This window comes from Carassius gibelio, chromosome A10, assembly GCF_023724105.1.
Source record: "Carassius gibelio isolate Cgi1373 ecotype wild population from Czech Republic chromosome A10, carGib1.2-hapl.c, whole genome shotgun sequence".
NCBI lineage: Eukaryota > Metazoa > Chordata > Actinopteri > Cypriniformes > Cyprinidae > Carassius > Carassius gibelio.
The window spans coordinates 12607851-12628922 of record NC_068380.1 but is presented as its reverse complement, the minus strand read 5'-3'; the positions used below and the strand labels follow the sequence as shown (position 1 = coordinate 12628922).

The following is a 21072-nucleotide window of genomic DNA, read 5'->3' as shown; positions in this document are numbered from 1 at the left end:
ACTGTGAAAATGAAATCCAAATGTCTGAATCAAACACAATCCCCTTTCTGAAGGCCTCATAAGAAGGGGTTAGTTTAATCTGGCTTCATCTCTTCAAATCCTGATTAGGCTGAACGTTTCACTTGATGAAGGGACGAGGGTTTGTCATTTGTGCTTGTTTATGTGTTTGTCCGGAGTGGTGTCGCTGAATGGGTTAGGTTTGAGTAACCAGCATGTTTACTGTGGAAATGTTGCAAGCCAGATTCAAACACCTGTCACCTATATGAGCACCACAGCTCAATGTGTCAGTGCGCTAAACACTAGGGGGACAACTGGTGTTAAGCATATAACTGAAAAATGTTCGATCAGAGAAGAAAATGTACCAATATACAGAAAAAAATAAAAATAAAAAACAATATTGAATATTTTTTTACAACTTGAGGATACGTAAAGCAGTAAAACAGTTCTTTTTAAAAGTATATTTATTTTTTTCACATCTCCAATGTAGTTTTATTGGAAGATAAAATGACAAAAGGCACAAATTCACAGTAAAAAAAAAAAAAAATGACATGACAAGGTGGGGGTTAAACATAAATTAATAAAAAAAAAAAATGTATTTCTATAATCACTGGGTTTTTAATTTCGACAAACATATTGTGAAATCTAACAACAACATATCTATGAGAAAGTCCTGTTTACCATGATCTGCTCACATAATGATAACACACACTGTGGATGATCAGTTCATGTGGATAGTTCCCTTTTATAAGCCACTTGTCTGTCATTCAAACACCAGCTTGGACTGATCAAGGACAAGTTTCACTCGAGTCTCCTGAGAGAAGAATGGCAACCTTGTCCAAAACCCCTTGAAAGGCTCATTTCTCAAGTTCGTGGCTACGTTCACAGTGTAAGCTTTGAAATGAATTTAAAAGTGAGAGATTTCTACGGCTCACAGCAAAAATACAACAACAATCGATGAATGAAAACATATCTAGACACCATCCTGCCAAAGAGGAGTGGCCAGGGAGGAGGGGCGGGGCCAGTGACAGTGATGGGCGGAGTTATCTGAAAGTTCCATTATAGACTGTTCGAATCAACAGTTCAAATTTAGTTTTTAATTCCCTAGGTCACCATAATCCCCACATTCCAGAAAATAGTAACTTCACCCACAGATAACACCCAACCATTACTAAACCACTAGATATAATTACTCTGGTTAGGTTGATGGAAGGCTGTATGTGCTGATATCCTGGCAGGATAGTCGGGATTATATTTATATAGTTTTTATGTGTTAATCTACATATATTTATATATTATATACAATTCAATACATACATCCATACATCACTTTGATTAGACTCAGGACCAACACAGTTCTGGTGTATCGGTGGTTGTATTATGACAGTAAAGATGTTTTAACACAGTCTACACCATAAAACCTGCATTCACTTATTAAGAACTCAATGGCATTGTTATGAATTTCAAAGAATTCGATGCGATTCTACAAGAATAATTGAACTCTTGTCAGAGTGAATTTAGGTGTGCATCAATGGGTCCTGAGCATTGGCTGAAAGAAACACATGGGTGTAAACCTCCATTCCAGTTACATGACGGATATCCCTCGAGCAAAAAAAAAGAAACACTGAGAACTTCAAATGCACATACATCACGTTACTTAGAAAAGACTGATTTAAAAATGCATCCTCAACCCATTTCATCTTCCTTACCTGATTCCAGGTAAGAAGCGATTGGAAGTGAGTATATTTGTCTTGAAGTCCTATTGACGCAACATTCTGAGAGGGGATGGATTATACACTAATAAAGTCACTATCTCACATGTGTGTTGATTGGAAGGGTTTGTGGAAGGAGGTATTATTGCTAACATCTGGATAAATGTGTCTTTATCCTCAAGACAAGTAATAAAAGGGGAAGTACGATAATGAATCCTTCAACAAAACAGAAAGGAGGTGAGACATGACGTAAAATATCCTCCTTAAGCACCTTATCTGGTAGCGAACAAAATAGTCAGGAAAAAACTTTTTCTATATTAGGAATGAAGCTTTTATGAAAGATGTCAAGACTAAAGGTTTAGCGTTGCCTCTTCAAGTTTTTTTAAAGACAGTCAGCCACTGAATAAAGAAAAGGGCGGAGCCTGATCTTGTAAACCAATCAAAAACAGCCAAGGGAGGGAGAGCTACACCTACTATACACCTGTCTTTTTTATAAAAAAAATAAACCAATACAATAACTTGACTAAAATAGCACACACAATGAAATTGTGGAAGAGATGACAATGCAACATTAATATTGACTGATTAACAAACAACACTTTTAAACTTCAACTTATTTCAAGAATGTGATACTGTTCAATGAGTCATAATAAACTATGTCTCGCATTAAATTATGAACAGTACTTGCAGTCTGACATTTTAAGGTGATTAAGCAGCTGCCAGTCAAAATGAATCCAAAATTCATCTCACAAATAAATGAATGTTCCGGATGACACGACTGTGATTGTACAGTACTCCACTATAAAGAGACACACTTAGATCCTGGATCAGCTGGTAAACAGATTTAAAAGTGGGTAAAAAAAAAAATAATAATAGTAAAATAAAATAAAATAAAGCAACAAAAACAAATCACTATAGATTAAAACAAAGCAAGGAAAACCGGCTTGGTCTGAAAACTATTCAGAGAACATTAACTTCAAAACCCTGTTTATACATCTGTCACAAGGATTCCACTGCCAATAGATATTCTGAAAATATATACACACAAATATCATCTGCTTTACATTAAACTCATCTTATAAATCCATTCTGCCGAGCTCCAAATGTTAAGGTAATGATCTGACATCATAAACGACGAACTGCTGATCGTCCCTGTATTTGTTTAAGTAGGCAGACTTCAGAAACTGGGCATGAGGATAGAACCGGAATAAAAGCCTACTGAACTAGTCAATGTGCTCCACTGTCAGACTGAAAGGAGGATGTGAAAGCTGCTCAGGACAAAAGGACTGGATGAAGGACTTCGATCACGATTAAAAAGACATGTTGCTTTGATGAGATTGAGGAGAGAGATGCTACTGGTCTCCAGAAGTTCAGGTCTGATCTGAGAAAAACTCACAGGAAATGACATGGCAGAGAGAGAGAGAGAGACAGAGAAGAACATTAATTTACTCTAAAGGTTAAACACCACAGTTATGTTCAAAAGAGATTACTAATATAATGATTGAATATGGTTCAGTACATAATCCCATTCAAAGGTTTTGAGTCAGTAAGATCCTGTCATCAAGGATGCATTAAATTGATCATTTTATTTATTTTTATTTTATCTTATTATTATTTTTTGTTTAATGCTACAACAAAATTAGTTTTCTATTAATAAAAGAATCCTGAAAAAAAAAAAAAAAAACTATTAATTAGCACATTGTTTTTCACATTGATAATTCTAAGAATTTTCTCGAGGAGCAGATCAGCATAGTAGAAAGATTTCGGAAAGATCATGTGACTATGAAGACTGGAATAATGATGCTGAAAATTCAGCTTTGCCAACACAGGAATAAATTGCATTTTCAAATGTTTATTTAAATAAAAAAACAGTTCTTTAAAATTATTAATAGCATTTCATATTTCTGTTTTGATTGTATTTTTTTATTATTAAATAAATGCAAACTTGGGGAGCATAACAAATATCCTTAAAAAATACAGAACAAAAAAAAACATCACGTGACATAATTGGCTGTGGCGTACAGTTACCAACCTAAAAATACATGTTTATTTTACATTTTTATTATTGTGGTTAAAAAATATATTTTGCAATGTCAATGAAAGGCCAAGTTCAGTGCAATGCACTCTGGGATTATTCTTTGCATACAGAAAATCCGCATACTGTACATACCACATAAACTATATACTCCCAAAAAAAAAGTTAATGTGCGTATGCTATCCCAAACATAGCCTATATACTGTGTTCATAGACTAGGAAATATGAAATAATTTTGAAGTTCTCACTTGCTGCTTCAGATAATGACATTAGGGGGCGCCAAAGATCATGAATTACCTTTTTGAACAGCAGCATCCAGGAACACAGAGCAGCCTCAGTCTTCAAGAGCCACCATGCCTTTCACTGGATCCTTCACTCTCATCTGGAAGACAGCGATGGGAAAGCATGCATGTGTAGATAAAGTAAACAGCTCCTTGCAGAAAAAGAAGGGGTTAAAAATATGATTCAGGAAGGACTTTATCTTTAAGGATTTTTCTTATTTTCTGGTAGACAACAGATCACTTGTGGAAGTAAAGTAGGAGACACTTGATTTCTGGGATAGTCCTGCAAAGTATGTGAAGCTGGGGATATCGCCAATACATGATGTCACTCATTCCCCAAACGGCACCTGAGAGCGCTGAACTGTGACCTGCTCCGCTCTGCTGCCCCTTTTGTTCGCAGTGACCAGACCTCATTATGAGCTACATTCAATTATTCATCTGCGCTGTTACACATAGTTGTCTTTGTACGATGGGAAAATGTGTGGCAGGTCGAAGGCGACACACAATGCACCAGAACATAAACAAAAACTCAGTCTCGCAACAAATGAATTGAGCTGTCAGTGCTCTGTTAAATTTGACAACAAAATATCTCAGGGTAAATGGTTTGTTTGGCTAACTGGCTAAAATTCACCATTACCATATAAAGGCTAGTTCAAACTGAATAACTGAAAGTGGAGAAAGACAGGGTAAATGTAAATCTACTGGAGGACGACGTCTCATCTGACCTCATCCAGTTCCCTCCTGGTCTCTTCCTCCATTCGGCGGATGTCGTCCATGTTCAGCTCGATCCATTTATCAATCCAACAGAACAGCTGCCGGTGGAAATTAGTGAACAAGCGCTTCTCTTGCTGTTAAAGGGAAGATGACTTTTATATAGTTTGAACTAATATCCACAAGATGCCATGACATGACATTATAAGTCAACATGAAATGGTAATCAGAACTCATGAAATAGTTAGCAAATGACACATTTTATGTTTTTGATAATAAAAAATTGAAATAATTTAAATTGGATAAAGTAAAAATTGCGGCCTTCCCCAACAAAGCCAAAAATGAGGGCCAAAAATGTAAGTCCTCTCAGTAAACTTTATTTTTAAGGAATAATCAGACCAGGAACATGCACTAAATACAGTCAAATCTGATTTCTGATTTTAACTTTAATATACTCTTTAATCAATCCCACTGACCTTTTGAATAAAGTTTTCCACTTTGTTTTGCAGGCCCCACCACTTGAACTTGACAGTAACCAGTTTGTAGGCACACATGTGTGGGCAGTCTGTCTTTTTAGGTAGCTCTTTCTACACAGACCCAAAATCCATTAAGCATTTGCATATCATTTCCCATTAATAAGCTTCCCACTCATACATCAAGCATGCACTTACTACATTTACACAAAATGTATTCAAGCAACACAGCCATTAGAAGAAGTGCTTTAAAATATATCACCCTCCAATCCGGACCGAGCGGCCCTCTTCCAGTCTTTGCAGACTTAAACTTAGTGGGGTCTTCCTCTGGTTTATAGTCCTATAGACAGACAGCGCTGATCAGATTAGAAAGTAACAGGTGGCAATTTTATCTAAGTGAAGCCCACCTTTGGCTCCACCTGACTCCGGTCTGCGATGTCTATGTACATCACCTCCACCTTCTTCCAGGTGTCTGGGTCTAGTCCGTGAACCTGTACACATGAACACAACAATCACGCTTAAGAACTCGACTGTCAGGTTAGACACAAATTTGTGGAGCTCATACACACAAACTATACTCACATTTTCCTGCTGTCCCATGTCAGGTTTGTGCCACGTCTCAATCTTGACGAGGAAGTTTTCTTTCATATACTCATTCTAAAAACACAGATACTCAATGAACAAACTGATAAACCATAAACTCTTCAGTAACATACTGACTGTCCTCTCTCCTTTCACTGCAGCTAAAGTTACTGTCTCCTCTTTCACACAAACAGTGAGTGTTTGTATGTGCTTGTTCTGTACATCTACATGTTCAACATGTTTGTTCATTCAAATTACAAGTATAACTAGAAAAATACACATTCGTGTACTTGTAAAGAGTGTATACTTACAGTAATTACTGACAGGTGATGCAGGACAGACAATAGTGGCCGGGGAAGGATAATAAAATATGAATTAGATCATTTCTATGTATGAAAACATCACAACTCATTTAAGACTTAACCTCATTTTAGCCCATGTGAACTTAGTCTGGAAGTAAAGATACTGAAATAATAGTTAAAATTAAGATTAGTTCTATTCAGACTGTGAGTCATTACTCATAAATTCTAATCAAACAACAATAAGCTTTGTGGCACATGACATGCAAGAAAAAAAAAAAAAAATGTGCGCACGATTGACTAATTCGTTCCCTTAATGTACTAAAACGTGCACACGATTACTATTGCGTTCTTTCGATTTACTATTGCATTTTTCGATTTGCTAAATTGTGCACACGATTAAGCAAATTGAGCGTATGAATTGGGAAATCGTGGGCACAATTTACGAAATAGAGGGAACGCAATAGTAATCGTGTGCACGTTTTAGTGCAATGAGGGAACGGATTAGTAAATCGTGTGCACGATTAAGCCTAATATTTTTTCCTGCATAACATGTGCGGGGCTCCGTATCATAGTAAAAAATGGTATGAAACAATAAATCAGCTCAGTAATGAATTCTGTTCACTTGAGGCAACTCTTAAGATGATGTTTTACTCCAATGCTGTTTTATGAGGAAAATGTCAGTTTAGTAATTTCTATGATTTGTGATTCTATATTTAAAAGCAGTCTTGAATAGGCAATTCTGACTTCTTAAAATCATGAAATGAAATCTATTATCTATAATCTATTTCACAGATGCATGTTATTTATCTTATTGTGAACGATTAATCTAGGCATGCTGTAGTATTATCATTATTATTAAATTTGACAGTCGTTTTTTTTTATCAAATCTCAATTTTTATTTTTTTTCTATTTGTTGCAATTATGTCATTGTCCAGCACTTTGGCTAACCTCGGTTGTTTTAAATGTGTTTAACAAATAAAATTGTATTGTATTGTATTGTATTCAATCTTGATTCCAGTAATGTATTCTGTTTAAACCACGGTCCCTCCACAACTGACCCCACAACAAACAAACTCCCACAACCTGAAAAGAAACATCTTTTGCTACTTCCATTTTATTGCACCTTTAAATGGGACATCGAACTCCCATCGGAACTGTAGAAGCTAGAGCTCTTGGCTCTCAACTGAATATCTGTAGACATCCCTGTCTTGGACAAATAGTGGAAAACACTTTCTTTCTTCAAGCAGCTTGCTGACAGATGGCCAATAATCTCAGACAATTTTTATTTTTTTTATTCAATACTTACATGATTAAATAATCAGAAAATTCAGTACAGCTCAATACTTGCCATATCAGCTTTTTCCATTTATTCAAAAACCAAACTGTAGACTTCAGTTTGTTTTAAGCACTGCAGTGAGATTTAGAAATATCTTGATAACATTCTTCAGCGAATGGGGAGACTGTCGTCTATGCGGCTGTGAAAATGATGTGAAGGGAATGTGTCAGTATAATCTCAGTTTCCTGTGCTGTAACTCCACTCCTGCTCAGCTCAAACAGTGAATTATTCAGTGCCCGCAAACACAGGGACAAGAGAAAGAGACAGGGAGAAATAGATAGGAAGACATAATAATAAGAAAGCGAGAGAAACAAAGAGCACATGAAAAGAAATCTAGCTTCTAAGCATGTGTGTGTGTGTGTGTGTTACCTGTGCGGCAGTATGGGTAGGCGTTCCAAGCTTTCTCGTGAATGTTCAGTGCTGATGCTGGCGCAAGCATTCGTACAAATGACGGGACTTTACTGAAAAAGCAAAAATGCAATTAGAAGTAGACTATATACAAAATAAACAGAAATGTCTATTTATTATAATTCTTTCTTCAAAACTTTTCTGTTTGTTTGAGCAATTTAACCAGGGGCCCGTTCTTCATACGTCGCTTATTACATCCGAGATCAAATGACACATCCAAGATGATATCATCGTGCTAATCATGATCCGGCTAATTGGGTTCTTCGAACACACCTGTTGTGTATGATTAGTATCGCTGGACTGAGTTATCGGAGATAATTGCGCGTTCATGTGTTGGCTTAAAAGGGGATATGTATCGATACTCGAAACCATTATCAGCAGGGCAGCGATTGGCTGGTGGCAAGACGGCAATGTAATGACATCATAAAATTTAAAACGACACCTGACGAAAAACTTGACAAATATCTGGACTCTTTTAAGGAAACAGCCAAGCAAACAAAACTATACAGAACTGTTATAATAGATACATGAAAGAGATAATAAATACATGTTTTTTTTTTTTTTTTTTCATGATTCCCAATTATTTAGATTCGCAATTTATAATAGTTGTGCAGTCTTTACATTTTTATTTCAATGTAGAAATTATCTTTTCATTTCATTTTATATTTGGACAGATTTGTTACGTGACAGCATTAATGAAAGTTTCTAAAGGGTCAATATCATGTTATCTGCATCTCCTGCGCTCCATCAAGCCACTCTTATAAAAGCAGTCATCACTCAAAATAATGCACGACTCTATTATCTGTATAGCATGTGTGTAAGACTCTAATACAATTATGAAGTAATAATTTTATGACATAAATATTTCAGTGAGTAAAACTGGCTGTGTCTATAGTAGGCTGTTATCGACTACACAGCATTTTTATATTATTTTTAAATAATTTTTTTTAATGATTATTATTTTAAATTATTGTCCCTGGATCAGTATGATACTCTTGACATATTTTGAGTATCAGTTCTGGTTGAAAAGAAGCGATCTAATCCTGTTTACATGAAATAAGCCTGCTCCCGAGCAGGTTTAAGCTTACGGACCTGTTGCTATGACAGCAGCTCCGGGATGAGCTTCGAAGAACCAAATGATCCAAGATCACGCCAAATCATCAACATTCAAATCCAGCTAACTGAGTAAACGATGTATGCAGAACGGGCCCCTGGTCAACATAGCAATAGTGGCTCAACCAATGGTGTAAATTTGGGGCGGTGCTATCTGTTTGTCTGACCAATAACAGACAAGGGAGGTATTTTGTAAATCTGCCTGAAAACATTCATTATTTTTGCATTTCTTTTTACTTAAATTATACACATAAAATTTACCTTAAAGGGTTAGTTAACAGAAAATGAAGCAAAAAATAAAGTCAAGCACCCAAATGTCAAAACAGCATCATAAAAGTACATAAAATAGTCCACATCATTCATATTCTGAGTGTTCTAAAGAAATTTGATAATGTTATGTGAGGAACTAACAAAAGACCATTTTTATGGTGCTTTTTGTAATTTTTTTTCCAACTCAATGGTTCATAACAACCAGGACATTCTGCAAAACTTTTTTTTTTTTTTGTGGAAGCTCAAAAGCCATACAGGTTTGGAACATCTTGATGTGTAAATTATGCACCTATTTTTTAGTGCACTATAAAATAAATCTAGCATATTTTATTTTATTTTACACACTTGTGTCTGTGGGTTTGTGTAAGTGTGAGCACCTCTGCAGGTGGTAGATTTTGTGTGTGTACTGTCCCTTCTCTCCATCCTTCTCATAGGGTTCGTTCTTCAACACCTCCACACCCTCTCCTCCACCCGTCTCGTTCTTACTGGCCTCCGCTACTGAGTATAGCTGTCCAACCTGATACTGTGGGACACACATAAAGCATCGGACTCACTTACTAAATGGCAAGTTATCAATTTTTCTGATGTCTGTATGGAAATGAAGCATGTTTTCTGTTAGTATCGTACCATTAGCAGCATTTTCAAGGGCAACTGAACTGGACATTTAGACTAGATTTTTTTTTTTTTTTTATAGCCATACAATAATCTTGCTGCTCAATTACAAAAATAAATCAATCAATAAAAAAGCATTTACAAAATACACTTGGCACATGATGAGAAAAGTTAAAGATATTGTTTAGTAAAATTAGTCCATTTTGTTATAGGCTATTAAAAATAAAGGCTCTAAAAGTGTGTTTTGTCAGCAATTGCAACAGAAGGACAATTTTCCCAAAGAACAATTCAGCGAACAGTTCTTAAAACATTTTTTTTTTCTCTAAAACATTTGAATAATATAAAGATGCTTTTCCACTATAAAGAAAGTTTTTGTCCAATTGAACAATTCCATGGATGTTGAAAGTTCTTCATGGAACCATAGATGCCAGTTAAGAACCTTAATTTTAAAGATTGTAGATTGCGTGTGTAGAATGAGAGATTTAGTGTACACTGTTACCAGCCTTCGCTCAGAGTCAAGCTGAGCCGGCAGCAAAGACTTGAGCTAAAACACCTCCTGAATCTTACCTAGAAACAGCCCAGCTGTTCAAATCTGGGCTTTCATCCCTATACACACTGTCCATCACACATAAGCGTGTGTAAGAGAGAGAGAGAGAGAGAGAGAGAGAGAGTGAGTGAGAAAGAGAGAACAGAAGAAAGAAAATGATGACACAAAGCCTATTTATACCAGTTGGCACCAGAAAATGACAGATAGAGGAGAAAAGGGGAGAAAAAGAAAGAGGGAGTAGAGCAAGGTGACACACTCCAATCCATAAATAGATTTGGATTTCATGATTTCTGTGTAGTATGTGGAACTATGTATGTGGTTCTATATGGTCATGCAGTGTCATCATTCCTCTGCCAATCAAAGATTTCCTCTGTCCTCTTATCCAATCAGACGCCAGTAGCAGATTGCGTCACTTTGCAGCACCGAAAATCCAACCTACATCACACATTATCATCCCTCTCGCTCTGCAAACCACACACACACAGACACAGATCATTGGACAGGGTTTCGTCTGCAGCGGATGTGCTATTTCTTTGTATTGGTGTGCCATACATCTTTTTTTAAAGGGACAGTGCACTAAACTGTAATATTTTTGAATGAGCAGCATTTGATAATGTGTAGACTACATGAGAGTGTGATTATAGTTCACTGATGGTGATGGACAGGTTAAAAGATGTGAGCTCAGACTAATCGACAGGCTAACAGAGGGAAAGGATATCTCATGCGCCAGCCAGTCTACAATGGCAGACAGCTTATGGTGTTTGTGTGCGGTATGATTATAAACAGGAGGAGGAGGAAGGGTAGAAATGAGGGAATGTCATAAGGGGGCATAAACTGCCCAGCTGCCCTTAAGCAAGTAAGCTTTCTTAATCCATCATTCCCTGCTGAATGAAAGGACTCCAGGAATAGAATTTTACCCTCTTGCTTTAAACAACATCCACCAAATAAAATATATCTGCATGGGCTTTAATTCATGTGAGCTTTTCTGACAAGAGCTGTTCTCTGCTCTCAGCGCTCAAAAGAAATTAGATTGTCATTATTTATTCACATCTGGAAACTTGCAGACTAATGACCAGAGGTGATTCTGGGAATTTTATGAAAATGGGAGGCACAAAGGGCCAAAACTTGCAGCTTGAGGAATTAATATCATGCCATGATTTTATTTTTTTGAAATGTGGATCAAAGATTGACTAAAGGTTGACTAAAGGTTAAATGGTGAATACAAATTATATAGACGATAAAAAAGCCTAAAAATTTATTTATTTAAATGTCTTCATTTTCCATTACCACTATCCATTATATACAAATAAAATAAGATAAACATATTTTTACAGTAATAATGAAAAAAAAAGGTTATTGGATTTATACTTGCTTAGTAGGTGGCGACAAGTAACTGTTTTTTATGTGTGAGTTTGAATCATTCATTCAAAACTCAAATTTATTCAGCAACAAATCAAGTGAGTGTGTCACTGAATCACTCACTCTACCGATTTGTTTTAAATGAAAAAAACACATTTCGTGAGATGCGTGATGCTTCTGCTTTGACATGGTTTGGGACTGGTTCATTGTCACATTAAGTAGATATTGTATAATATTGTGTCTAGAATATAAGTTGCTCAATCCACTTTATTTTTAACATAAGAGAAGTTGTGGACCTTTTCTTACTTTACTGAACTGTTATTCTAGATGTTCATATAACAGCTAAGTCTTGAATGAAATCTTGTGCATTGATAGGAAATCGCTTCCACATTGAGAATATAGCTTGATATTAACACCTTTTATTGAACTGCTGCATAAAATCAATATTATAATCACAAGCTTGCAGTATTGCTGTACACTGCAGTATTTTCAAATACTGCTATGAAACTATACTTTTCAAGATTTTCATATTCATCTGGGCAAGTACAAAATAAACCTCTATGAATTATAGATAAACCTTTTTAAATGAATTGGCATCCCTTAAATGTCAATTTTTCACTGAAGACAATAGTTTATCTGCAATCGCTTTATGAAAATTACAGCATGTCAGTAATAAGGATCATTACTCTGACTGAAAATACACTAATCAATGAAGATGATGATGATGAAAGACTGAAACTACAGTAGCAATGTTCACCCACCCTTGGTTCATTAAACTCAGTCTAAATCTAATCTGCTCAAAGTTCATTTAATTGTGCAGTCTTAATGAATGCAATGCAATGCAAAAGCTGCTTATTTAACCTTTTAAACTCCCACTGTGTGCAAGGAGGAGACGCTGACCTGACACAAAGTGCTTACATTAAAATGTCTCGTCCTAGACATATTTTATGTGACTGAACTGATTGGACTATTATCCAAATGGATCTTGGCAGACAGTACTTTTTCAGAATATGCTTATGTATCTAAAAATGAGTCCAGATGAAGAGGGGCCTCACAAGGTGGAAGCAGCTCTTCAATTTGTATAATCTGGCCCAAATCCATCAAGGCATTTTAAATTCTGTCCGTAAAATTACAGTAACACTTCCTCCAGTGGAAAAGCCCATCCCCTGTTGTCCTCTCACATCAAAATTCACAGACACATTTGCTTAGACCTGTTTTGGACTGTTTTAGCTTGTATAGTGCTTGCCTTAAATTGCCCCTGTTATATGGAGCCAGATCTGCCTCAAAAATTATACATATACATAACAAAATTCATAAATGCTCAGCACAATGAATTCATGAATACACAAGTAAAATAATAAATATTTCCACAAAAATGCTCACACAAATGCATCTAACCTAAATACATTTTAAATGTTTACGTTAATATATGTAAATATTAAATTATTTAAAATTTACATTCACATTTATGAATGTTACATGTATTTATCTATTGTTGAATCTGCTTTGCAAATCGTCACACATGCATGGTCTACTTTGAATTTGTGTGCGGTATTTTAGACCTTCCTGACAGATAAATAGCGAACCTGCCATGGTGCGAATGCAACTGGTTTTTAAAGGGAATGGGAGATGACACCCATTACTCATTAAGAGAATGGGCACTACCCTTTTAGACCAAGCACTCGGCACGCCGACCATTTTTCCCTTCCTTAAACTAGCAAAAGTGGATTTTAATGCGCACTAAGTGCAACTGCGCTGTGCACTTTAAACTATGTGCTTAGATCATTAAAATAGGGTCCTACATCTTAGAATTGCTTTCAACAAATCATTTGAGAATTATTGGAAAATTAGGTGATATTAAATGCATATTTTGAGAAAACTAAAGCGTTTTTTGACCTTGCATGCATGTAAATCTACTGTAGGATTACACCAAAAACAATATAAGGGACCTTAAAAAGGGCATAATAGGGTCACTTTAAAGGTTTAGTTCACTTAAAGAATAAATATTTTGTGATAATTTACTCATGTCATCCAGAAAGAATTTATTAAAAGTCGAAAAAGAAATTAAGGTTTTTGAGAAAAACATTACAGGATTTTCCCATTATAGTAAACTTCAATGGGATCAACGGGTTGAAGGTCTAAACTGAAGTTTCAATGCAGCTTCAAAGAGCTCTATGATCCCAGCCCAGAAACAAGTGCCTTATCTAGTGAAACCACAAATGATTTTCTTGCACTAGGTCTGCGATGTGTGTCCATGACTTTACTCAATTGCGTAATAACTTCGGAAAGGTCACGCGCAGTTGGTTTATCTTTGTACTCCGGAAAAAATTTCTAAATCATCAGACAAAAGTTTTACCTTTTTTTTGTGAAGGGCATTTGACTTTCTTTGCACATTTGCTTTTGTAAACGCTGGGTCAGTGCTTCCACCTACATCATGCGTGACCTTTCCAACATAAGACGTGAAGTTGAACTAGTGCAAGACAAGCAATTTTAATTTTTAGAAAATGACAGATAGATTCACTAGACAAGACACTTATTCTTTGGCTCGTATCGTGTAGAGCTCTTTGAAGCTGCTTGAAACTGCAATTTAGGACCCCTTTGCTCCCATTGAATTCCATTATATAGAGAGAAATCCTGGGACGTTTTCCTCAAAACCCTGAATTTCTTTTCGTCTGAAGAAAGAAAGACATGAGCATCCTAAATGACATGGGGGGAGTAAATTATTATTATTTTTTTAATTTAATTAATTTTTTTAATTATTCAGTTTTTATTCTGGAATTGAATTAATCCTTTAATAATGAATTTGTTTCTTACAAACACGCAGCTTTTCACTTCAGAAGACATTATTCGGTGGACTGGACTGTGGATTACTTGAGGATTATTATGTTGTTTTTATCAGCTGGTTGGACTTGGGAACACCCATTCACTGCAGAGGATCCATTAGTGAGCAAGTGATGCTAAAAAGTACATTTCTCCAAATCTCTGCTAAATCTGTTTCATTTTTGGGTGAACTATTCCTTTAAAGTTGCAGTGTGTAATATTTGCAAAACTTGCCCAAACAGCAATTTCCAACCTTCAGCCATTGCTCAGGCAAAAAGAACGCTTGGCCAATGGAGCATATTCTGATTCTGATTTGTGTTCAAAAATTACACACTGCACCTTTAATGCTCAAAATTAACTGATAATCTTGGCAGTTGGCAGAATTTTATTTCTTTGCAGATCACAACTGTGTGAGGCTAGATGATGAGAAAAGCTGAGAGAAAGAGAAGCAGAAGGAGGAGGTATCAGGTAACTCTTTAGATATTCACAACCAGATCACTGAACAGAATGACACGCTAGAGGATTAGAGGATCATGGGAAATGAGGAGACTGGGAGACACAGGGAATGCTGTCTGGATGGGGCAGAGAAAAGAATGAGAGACAGAGAGGAAGCAAAAATGTGGCACAAAAAAAATGCTGACAGGGCCAAAAGCACAACTATTAACTGACACAAACTGAGAGAAATTATGCATTACTGTTTCTCCATGGGCAGTACGGGATCAAACAGCATGAGAGGAGAAAGATTCATCCTCTTGCTGAGATAACTGACTCATAAGAGACTGAATGACAGGATGGTGTGCAGATCTGTGGCTTAGTGCACATGGAGAGCATCACAAACTACATTGTGACTCCTCTGCTGTCAAAACCAGCTAAGACTGAGTCATCCGAACTCAACACATGCAAATCAGTGTTTGACGCTGCACACACACATACCAAAACAAAGTTTGTGTTCAGTGTCATTACCAGCGTTCACTGTGTACACAGATATACACTCACAAACAAACACACTCAATTTGCACTTACCTCCTCCACAGAAATCGGTAGGATCACTCGACTGCAAGAGAGCAAGAAAAACAAATTATTTAAAATCTACCAGTAATAAGCAGGTTTGATCTATCATTATAGCTATTACCATCATGTCTCGTTTCTTTAAACTGCAGAAATGAATAGGATTTTTATTTGGGCACTATTCTGATAATTTCTTAAATTATTAACACAACATACATAGTGGAAAGTTTGAAATAAATAAGTTTTTTATTATTATTATTTAATGGCTGCATTTATCATCAAAAACAGTAAAAGTAAAAAACTGAGATAATGAGAAATATTATAAAGATTTAAAATGTTTTCAGTTTTAATATATTTTAGAAATATTAAATGTCATTTATTCATTTATTTACTTTTATTATTAGTAGTATTATCAATATAAGAAACTGTGCTTTTTATTACTTTTTTTGTGAAAAGTTATACTTTTTTCAGGATTCTTTGATGAATAGAAACATCAAAAGGACGGCATTTACTTGAAGTTGAAATTTTGTAACATTATAAATGTTTGATCAATTTAATGTGTCCTTGCTGATTAAATGTATTAATTTATATAAATAAATAAAAAATCTTACTGATCCCAAACTTTTTAACAGTATAGTGCATAAAAAGTTTTTTTTTTTTTTTTTTTAGTTAAAAACAAATAAAATATATAAATACTGTATTTTTACACCAAAGTAAGTACCCTAATATATATATATATATATATATATATATATATATATATATATATATATATATATATATATATATATATATATATATATAGCTTAAATATAAAAATATGAAAAAAAAGTTCTCAGTGCACAGTGGAAAATATTGTTTGGGAATCTGTCTTTTTCAGCTCATCTTTATATTCCTAATAAACTTAACAGCACAAAAAAAATAGAGAAACTATAACACAATTGCTGCATCAGGACCTCCTTGACTAAGAATACAAAATGAACCTGTTCATATTAGCAAACCTATAAAAGCTATTCCCTGTCAAGCACATCTCTGCTATGCTGTATGTGTACTGTTTCTGGATGGTAGTTGGCAGTATACCTAACTCTGTGCAGCACCCATATATAATCAATACTTCTCAGGAGTAATACAACACCAATACCACGCTCCAATCCAGCACAGCTCTCTCATTATCTGCCTTATCACACACACACACACACACACACACACCCTTCAGCACTGTCTACATCTGACTTATGAGGGCTTCTGTGACAGGACACATGAGCTTGTCAGCAGGTCAAGGACCAGGTTCACCTTTAACAAATGACAAGATCATTGGGAAAGAAGTCCACGCTTTGATGAGAATAACAGGTTAGGATAATTCTGATATTTTTACTGGAAAACAAATCAAAAATACAAATTATGAACATGATTTTGCAGTATAGTCATGTTGCGCTTGAGGGAATTTCTATCCTCACCATATATTAGGTGCTTCATAAACGGGGAAGTCTCTCTATTTATCAAATGCCATGGTCGCACAGGTGTGTTTTACTGTTTGCTGTTATCATCATCTGTTAATAGCAGGAGTCACCTTGCCCTCCTGAGTGCCGCCTGTGTCCTGGACAGGGACTAGCGTTCACCGTGCTGGATTTGGTGTCTCATGTACTCTGCCTCCATGACACCCAGGCAACTTTCTGCATTATAAATGCCTTTGCCCGCATGACTGCATTTCGCTGTATAAGAAAGGCTTTACTTATTGTTTCGGTTACAAGACAATCAAGTATACAAATAGATCCTGAAATTCAAGATTCACCTGAAAGTTCAGCTCTCCTTTACACTAAATTTGTGAAACATAATGCATTCAGACAAAGATTAAGACATAATAATATGACATTTCATTATTTATTTCTGAAGTTTTCCAATCCATCTTATTTATAGATTTTATGATGTTACCCCAGTCCTAAAGCTTTCAGTCTTAACTATGAAAATACATGATGAAAATATAAATCATTACATAATTAAAACGTGATCATCTAAATTTAAAAAATCATAAAACATTTTTATTTTCCATTTTTTTATCTATTCTGTGAACATTTTCTGTGATTTTGTAACAAAAAGAAGACAAATGGCTTCAGTTTTATACACTGTTGGATGCTGTTAGTGAGACAAATTAAATAAACTAGTTATGAGATTATTTTCTAAAATTTCACAGGCAAGAAGTGTTGAGAAACTCTCATATAGATTGTAAAATTGGCATGACACGTGTGACTAAAACTGTTTTATGGCATATAAGTTAAGTAGGAGACCCAGCAAACATTGTGTCTGAATCCTGGAGGTGAACTAGAGCAGTGAGAAAGAGACACACAGAACAAGAGCTCACTGCTTCAGCTCACATAGCCTACTACAAAGATTAACACCTTGTTTTTATTTAAACTCATAAGCTACATTTGATGCATAACGGACACCGCGTTCTCTGCTGAGCCCTCTCTGTTCCTTGAAATCTCCATGACGTGGCTGAAAGTGGCGTCAGAGAGATGCCGGCAATGAGGAGTGTATGATACATGATAATAAGTTTGCATCGCGTCCTTGTTACATGCATCTAGTGAAGAGATTTGGCTCGTGGCTGAGTCATACAGAAGATGTGCGTGTGCACAAAATAACCCCTCCACAGTGGAATTAAAGAGAAAAGAGGTATTTCTGAAAGGGTTAGTTCACCCCGAAATTACAATTCTGTCATTAAATACTCAACCTCATGTCATTCTAGACCCGTAATACCTTTTTTATCTTCAGAACACAAATTAAGATATTTCTAATGAAATCCGAGAGCTTTCTGACCCTGCATAGACAGCAGAGGTCTCATAGCTATTCAAAGTGCTAAAGGAAATAAAAAAATAGGCAAATAATATTTTTTTTTTATATTTGATACAATCACATCAGTGTGATTAGATCATTCAGTGCGGTACAACATTAGCTGATACATTCAATTATAAATTATTACGTTTGGAAATATTTCGAATAAAATTTTTTTAAAAAAAAAATAAGACATCCTATAAACAACTTGTATCAGTTATACAATGTTATCATGGCTGCTGTGTGTCACATGACAAGCATAAAATTAGTGCATGATTTATTAGATTGACAGCAATGCAACTACCATGTTCAAGACCCAGAAAGGTAGTTAAGGACATTGTTAAAATAGGGTCTATGTAGCCTTTTTATGAGCCATCTTTTGAAGCTTTCTCGCTTCTCAAGATGGCCACCGTCAATCACATAAGCACAGCTCTGTACTTGTGCTCTACTCTCTGGTCAAACGCACTTAAACCACTAGCCTAATGTATCTATTAACTATGCACATCATAACGTTTTATTATTATATGTTATGATAAAATATTTAATTAAGACTGAATTTGTATTTAACCAGACCAAGTTTAATTAAAAGACATTTTAAGTTTAATTATAAATCTGCATGTCCACGATTAACCAAACAACGGACAAATTAATTATGCAGTGAACAAAGAACATTTACATTATCAAAGAATATCACTGGACTCGGTCTAGTGTGAGTGTAAGCACTCTAAAAAAAGCTAAGCTTTAATCAGTGTATGATGAATTAATCTCTTACATCGCATGTACATCTGCACTTTGTACTAACCAAAACGTTTGCGTATCACTGATGTTCAAATTGAGTAAAATCCCCTTAATAGAAATATTAAAGAAAAACATATCCTTGCACTAAAATCAAAAAAGCACAAATATATATTGGTTTGCATATGACGCTGTCTTCTTTGTATGTTAATCCATAAGAGTTTAGGCTGATTAATATTCGGATTTTGTTGAAAATATCCCCCTCCATGGCCCCGCCCTGCAACATCAAGCCCCGCCCCCAGCACCCCCCATATAAAATATGTTCCCGCTCTATGAACGAAGGTCTTCTAGGTTTGGAAGAACATGAGGGTGAGTAATTAATGACAGAATTTTCATTTTTGGGTGAACTAACCCTTTAAGGACAAATGTAGCCTGTGTTCCGACTGTGAGAAAAACCAGATGGATTTCTCGTTAACTGGTATGATGCTGGTCTACCAGCCTAAACAGATGAAAGTGCCCTAAGTTTACACAGTAACCAAAGAAGTTTACTTCAGAGTGCGCAAACGCAAGCGAACAAACTTTGCGTATGAAGTAACCATGGCAACAGCTGCTGTCTGTATCTTGTGCTAAATCAACAAAACTAAATATTGGTAATATTTATCATTTTATTAGACTGGGTTTACGACTTTAAATGTATCGCTAGTGTTTGTTGAAAAAGCCTCTGCTATGATTTGACGATAGACGCATCAATATACGATTTGAACTCCCTGAAAATTACTAACAGAAATACTTTTTAAGTAACTTAATTAAAGAAAAGGTGTACACTACCTAAAACCCAGGTAAAGAAAGGTTATTAATATTTCAAAGGTGACTGGTTGGGGAGGTTTGGAGTATATTATTAAGTTAGCCATAGTTCGTCGCGCGGTTCAATGAAACATGCGCAAGGTGAACGCATCCACGTTGTTCTGAAAAGCGCGGACGGTTTAACGAAAATGTGAATATAGCCAAACTCGTGGCCACATGGACATGAATGAACGGGATGTTTCTGAGAGTATTAGTACAAAATACACAGTCGCCATTTAATATCGGAACGCGGTGTCTCAGTTTCACCTTCTCGAGCGTATCAATAACACAATAAAGAGACAATTAAACTCGGTTGATTGGATATGTGACAATATAAATTTAAAAGCATCTAATTTATTACAAATTATAATTGCACCAGTTAAAATGTCACACGCATGTTTTAAACACATAACGTGTACTGTAGGCCACGGTAAATTGATGACTATGCATCAAAGCCATGTATATATTAAATGTATCAAAAAATATTCATAAAATCAAGGGCTTTAGATGTGTACTGTCGGAAAGTCAAGTTTCCAATGTCGCCATGGCCTCTGGTGCCTGCGCTGCATGAACGGACAGAGGATGCTCCCACATCACAGTCAGATCCGAAAATAACGCTGCACTTACAATTCTTTAATCAGCATTTTCTCCGGTGCTCTCTGCCTTCCAAAGATAACGAGGTTTAGCACCTGGATGAACCCAAATAGGAGTCGAGTCTTGCGTTAGTCCCGGTGTCTCGGTCTACCCCACCTCACCAGCTTCTATGTCATTCTAGGGACCGTTTTTCTATTTCCCACAGATTCACTTCCTGATCGGGGCCGAGGGGGGCGTTAACGACAAACCCTGATGCTGTGACAGAGGAGTGATGACGTCATGGGGTGATGATATGGAGGGGGGTTGATCGTTATCAGCCTTAATGCATCATAAAAAATAAATAAAACCCCAGACCGACCGTCGATGGAAGCTCTTAGGTGGTCGTTTGTGTGATGTAACAGCTGGTGGTCGTATAGCTCTCTATCAGTCAAATTACAATCTGTCACAAATTATGTAACGATAAACTGGTGCAGTCTATTTATATCACATCTGGAGACAGATCCCA

General features: G+C 35.9%; 1 protein-coding gene across 1 annotated transcript; it reads right to left on the bottom strand.

Annotated features, from left to right (window-relative positions):
- Positions 1-443: 443 nt before the first annotated feature.
- LOC128021217 (phosphatidylinositol transfer protein alpha isoform) lies at positions 444-20798 on the bottom strand. The gene is made up of 12 exons (XM_052608257.1): positions 20601-20798; positions 15582-15612; positions 9598-9743; positions 7799-7890; positions 6103-6110; positions 5792-5866; positions 5617-5700; positions 5472-5549; positions 5213-5323; positions 4751-4873; positions 4042-4126; positions 444-3090 (listed from the first exon to the last, which is right to left on the bottom strand). The coding sequence occupies exons 1-11, from the start codon at positions 20615-20617 to the stop codon at positions 4079-4081; spliced, it is 813 nt and encodes a 270-aa protein (XP_052464217.1). The 5' UTR covers positions 20618-20798; the 3' UTR covers positions 444-3090; positions 4042-4078.
- Between the last annotated feature and the right edge of the window lie 274 nt (positions 20799-21072).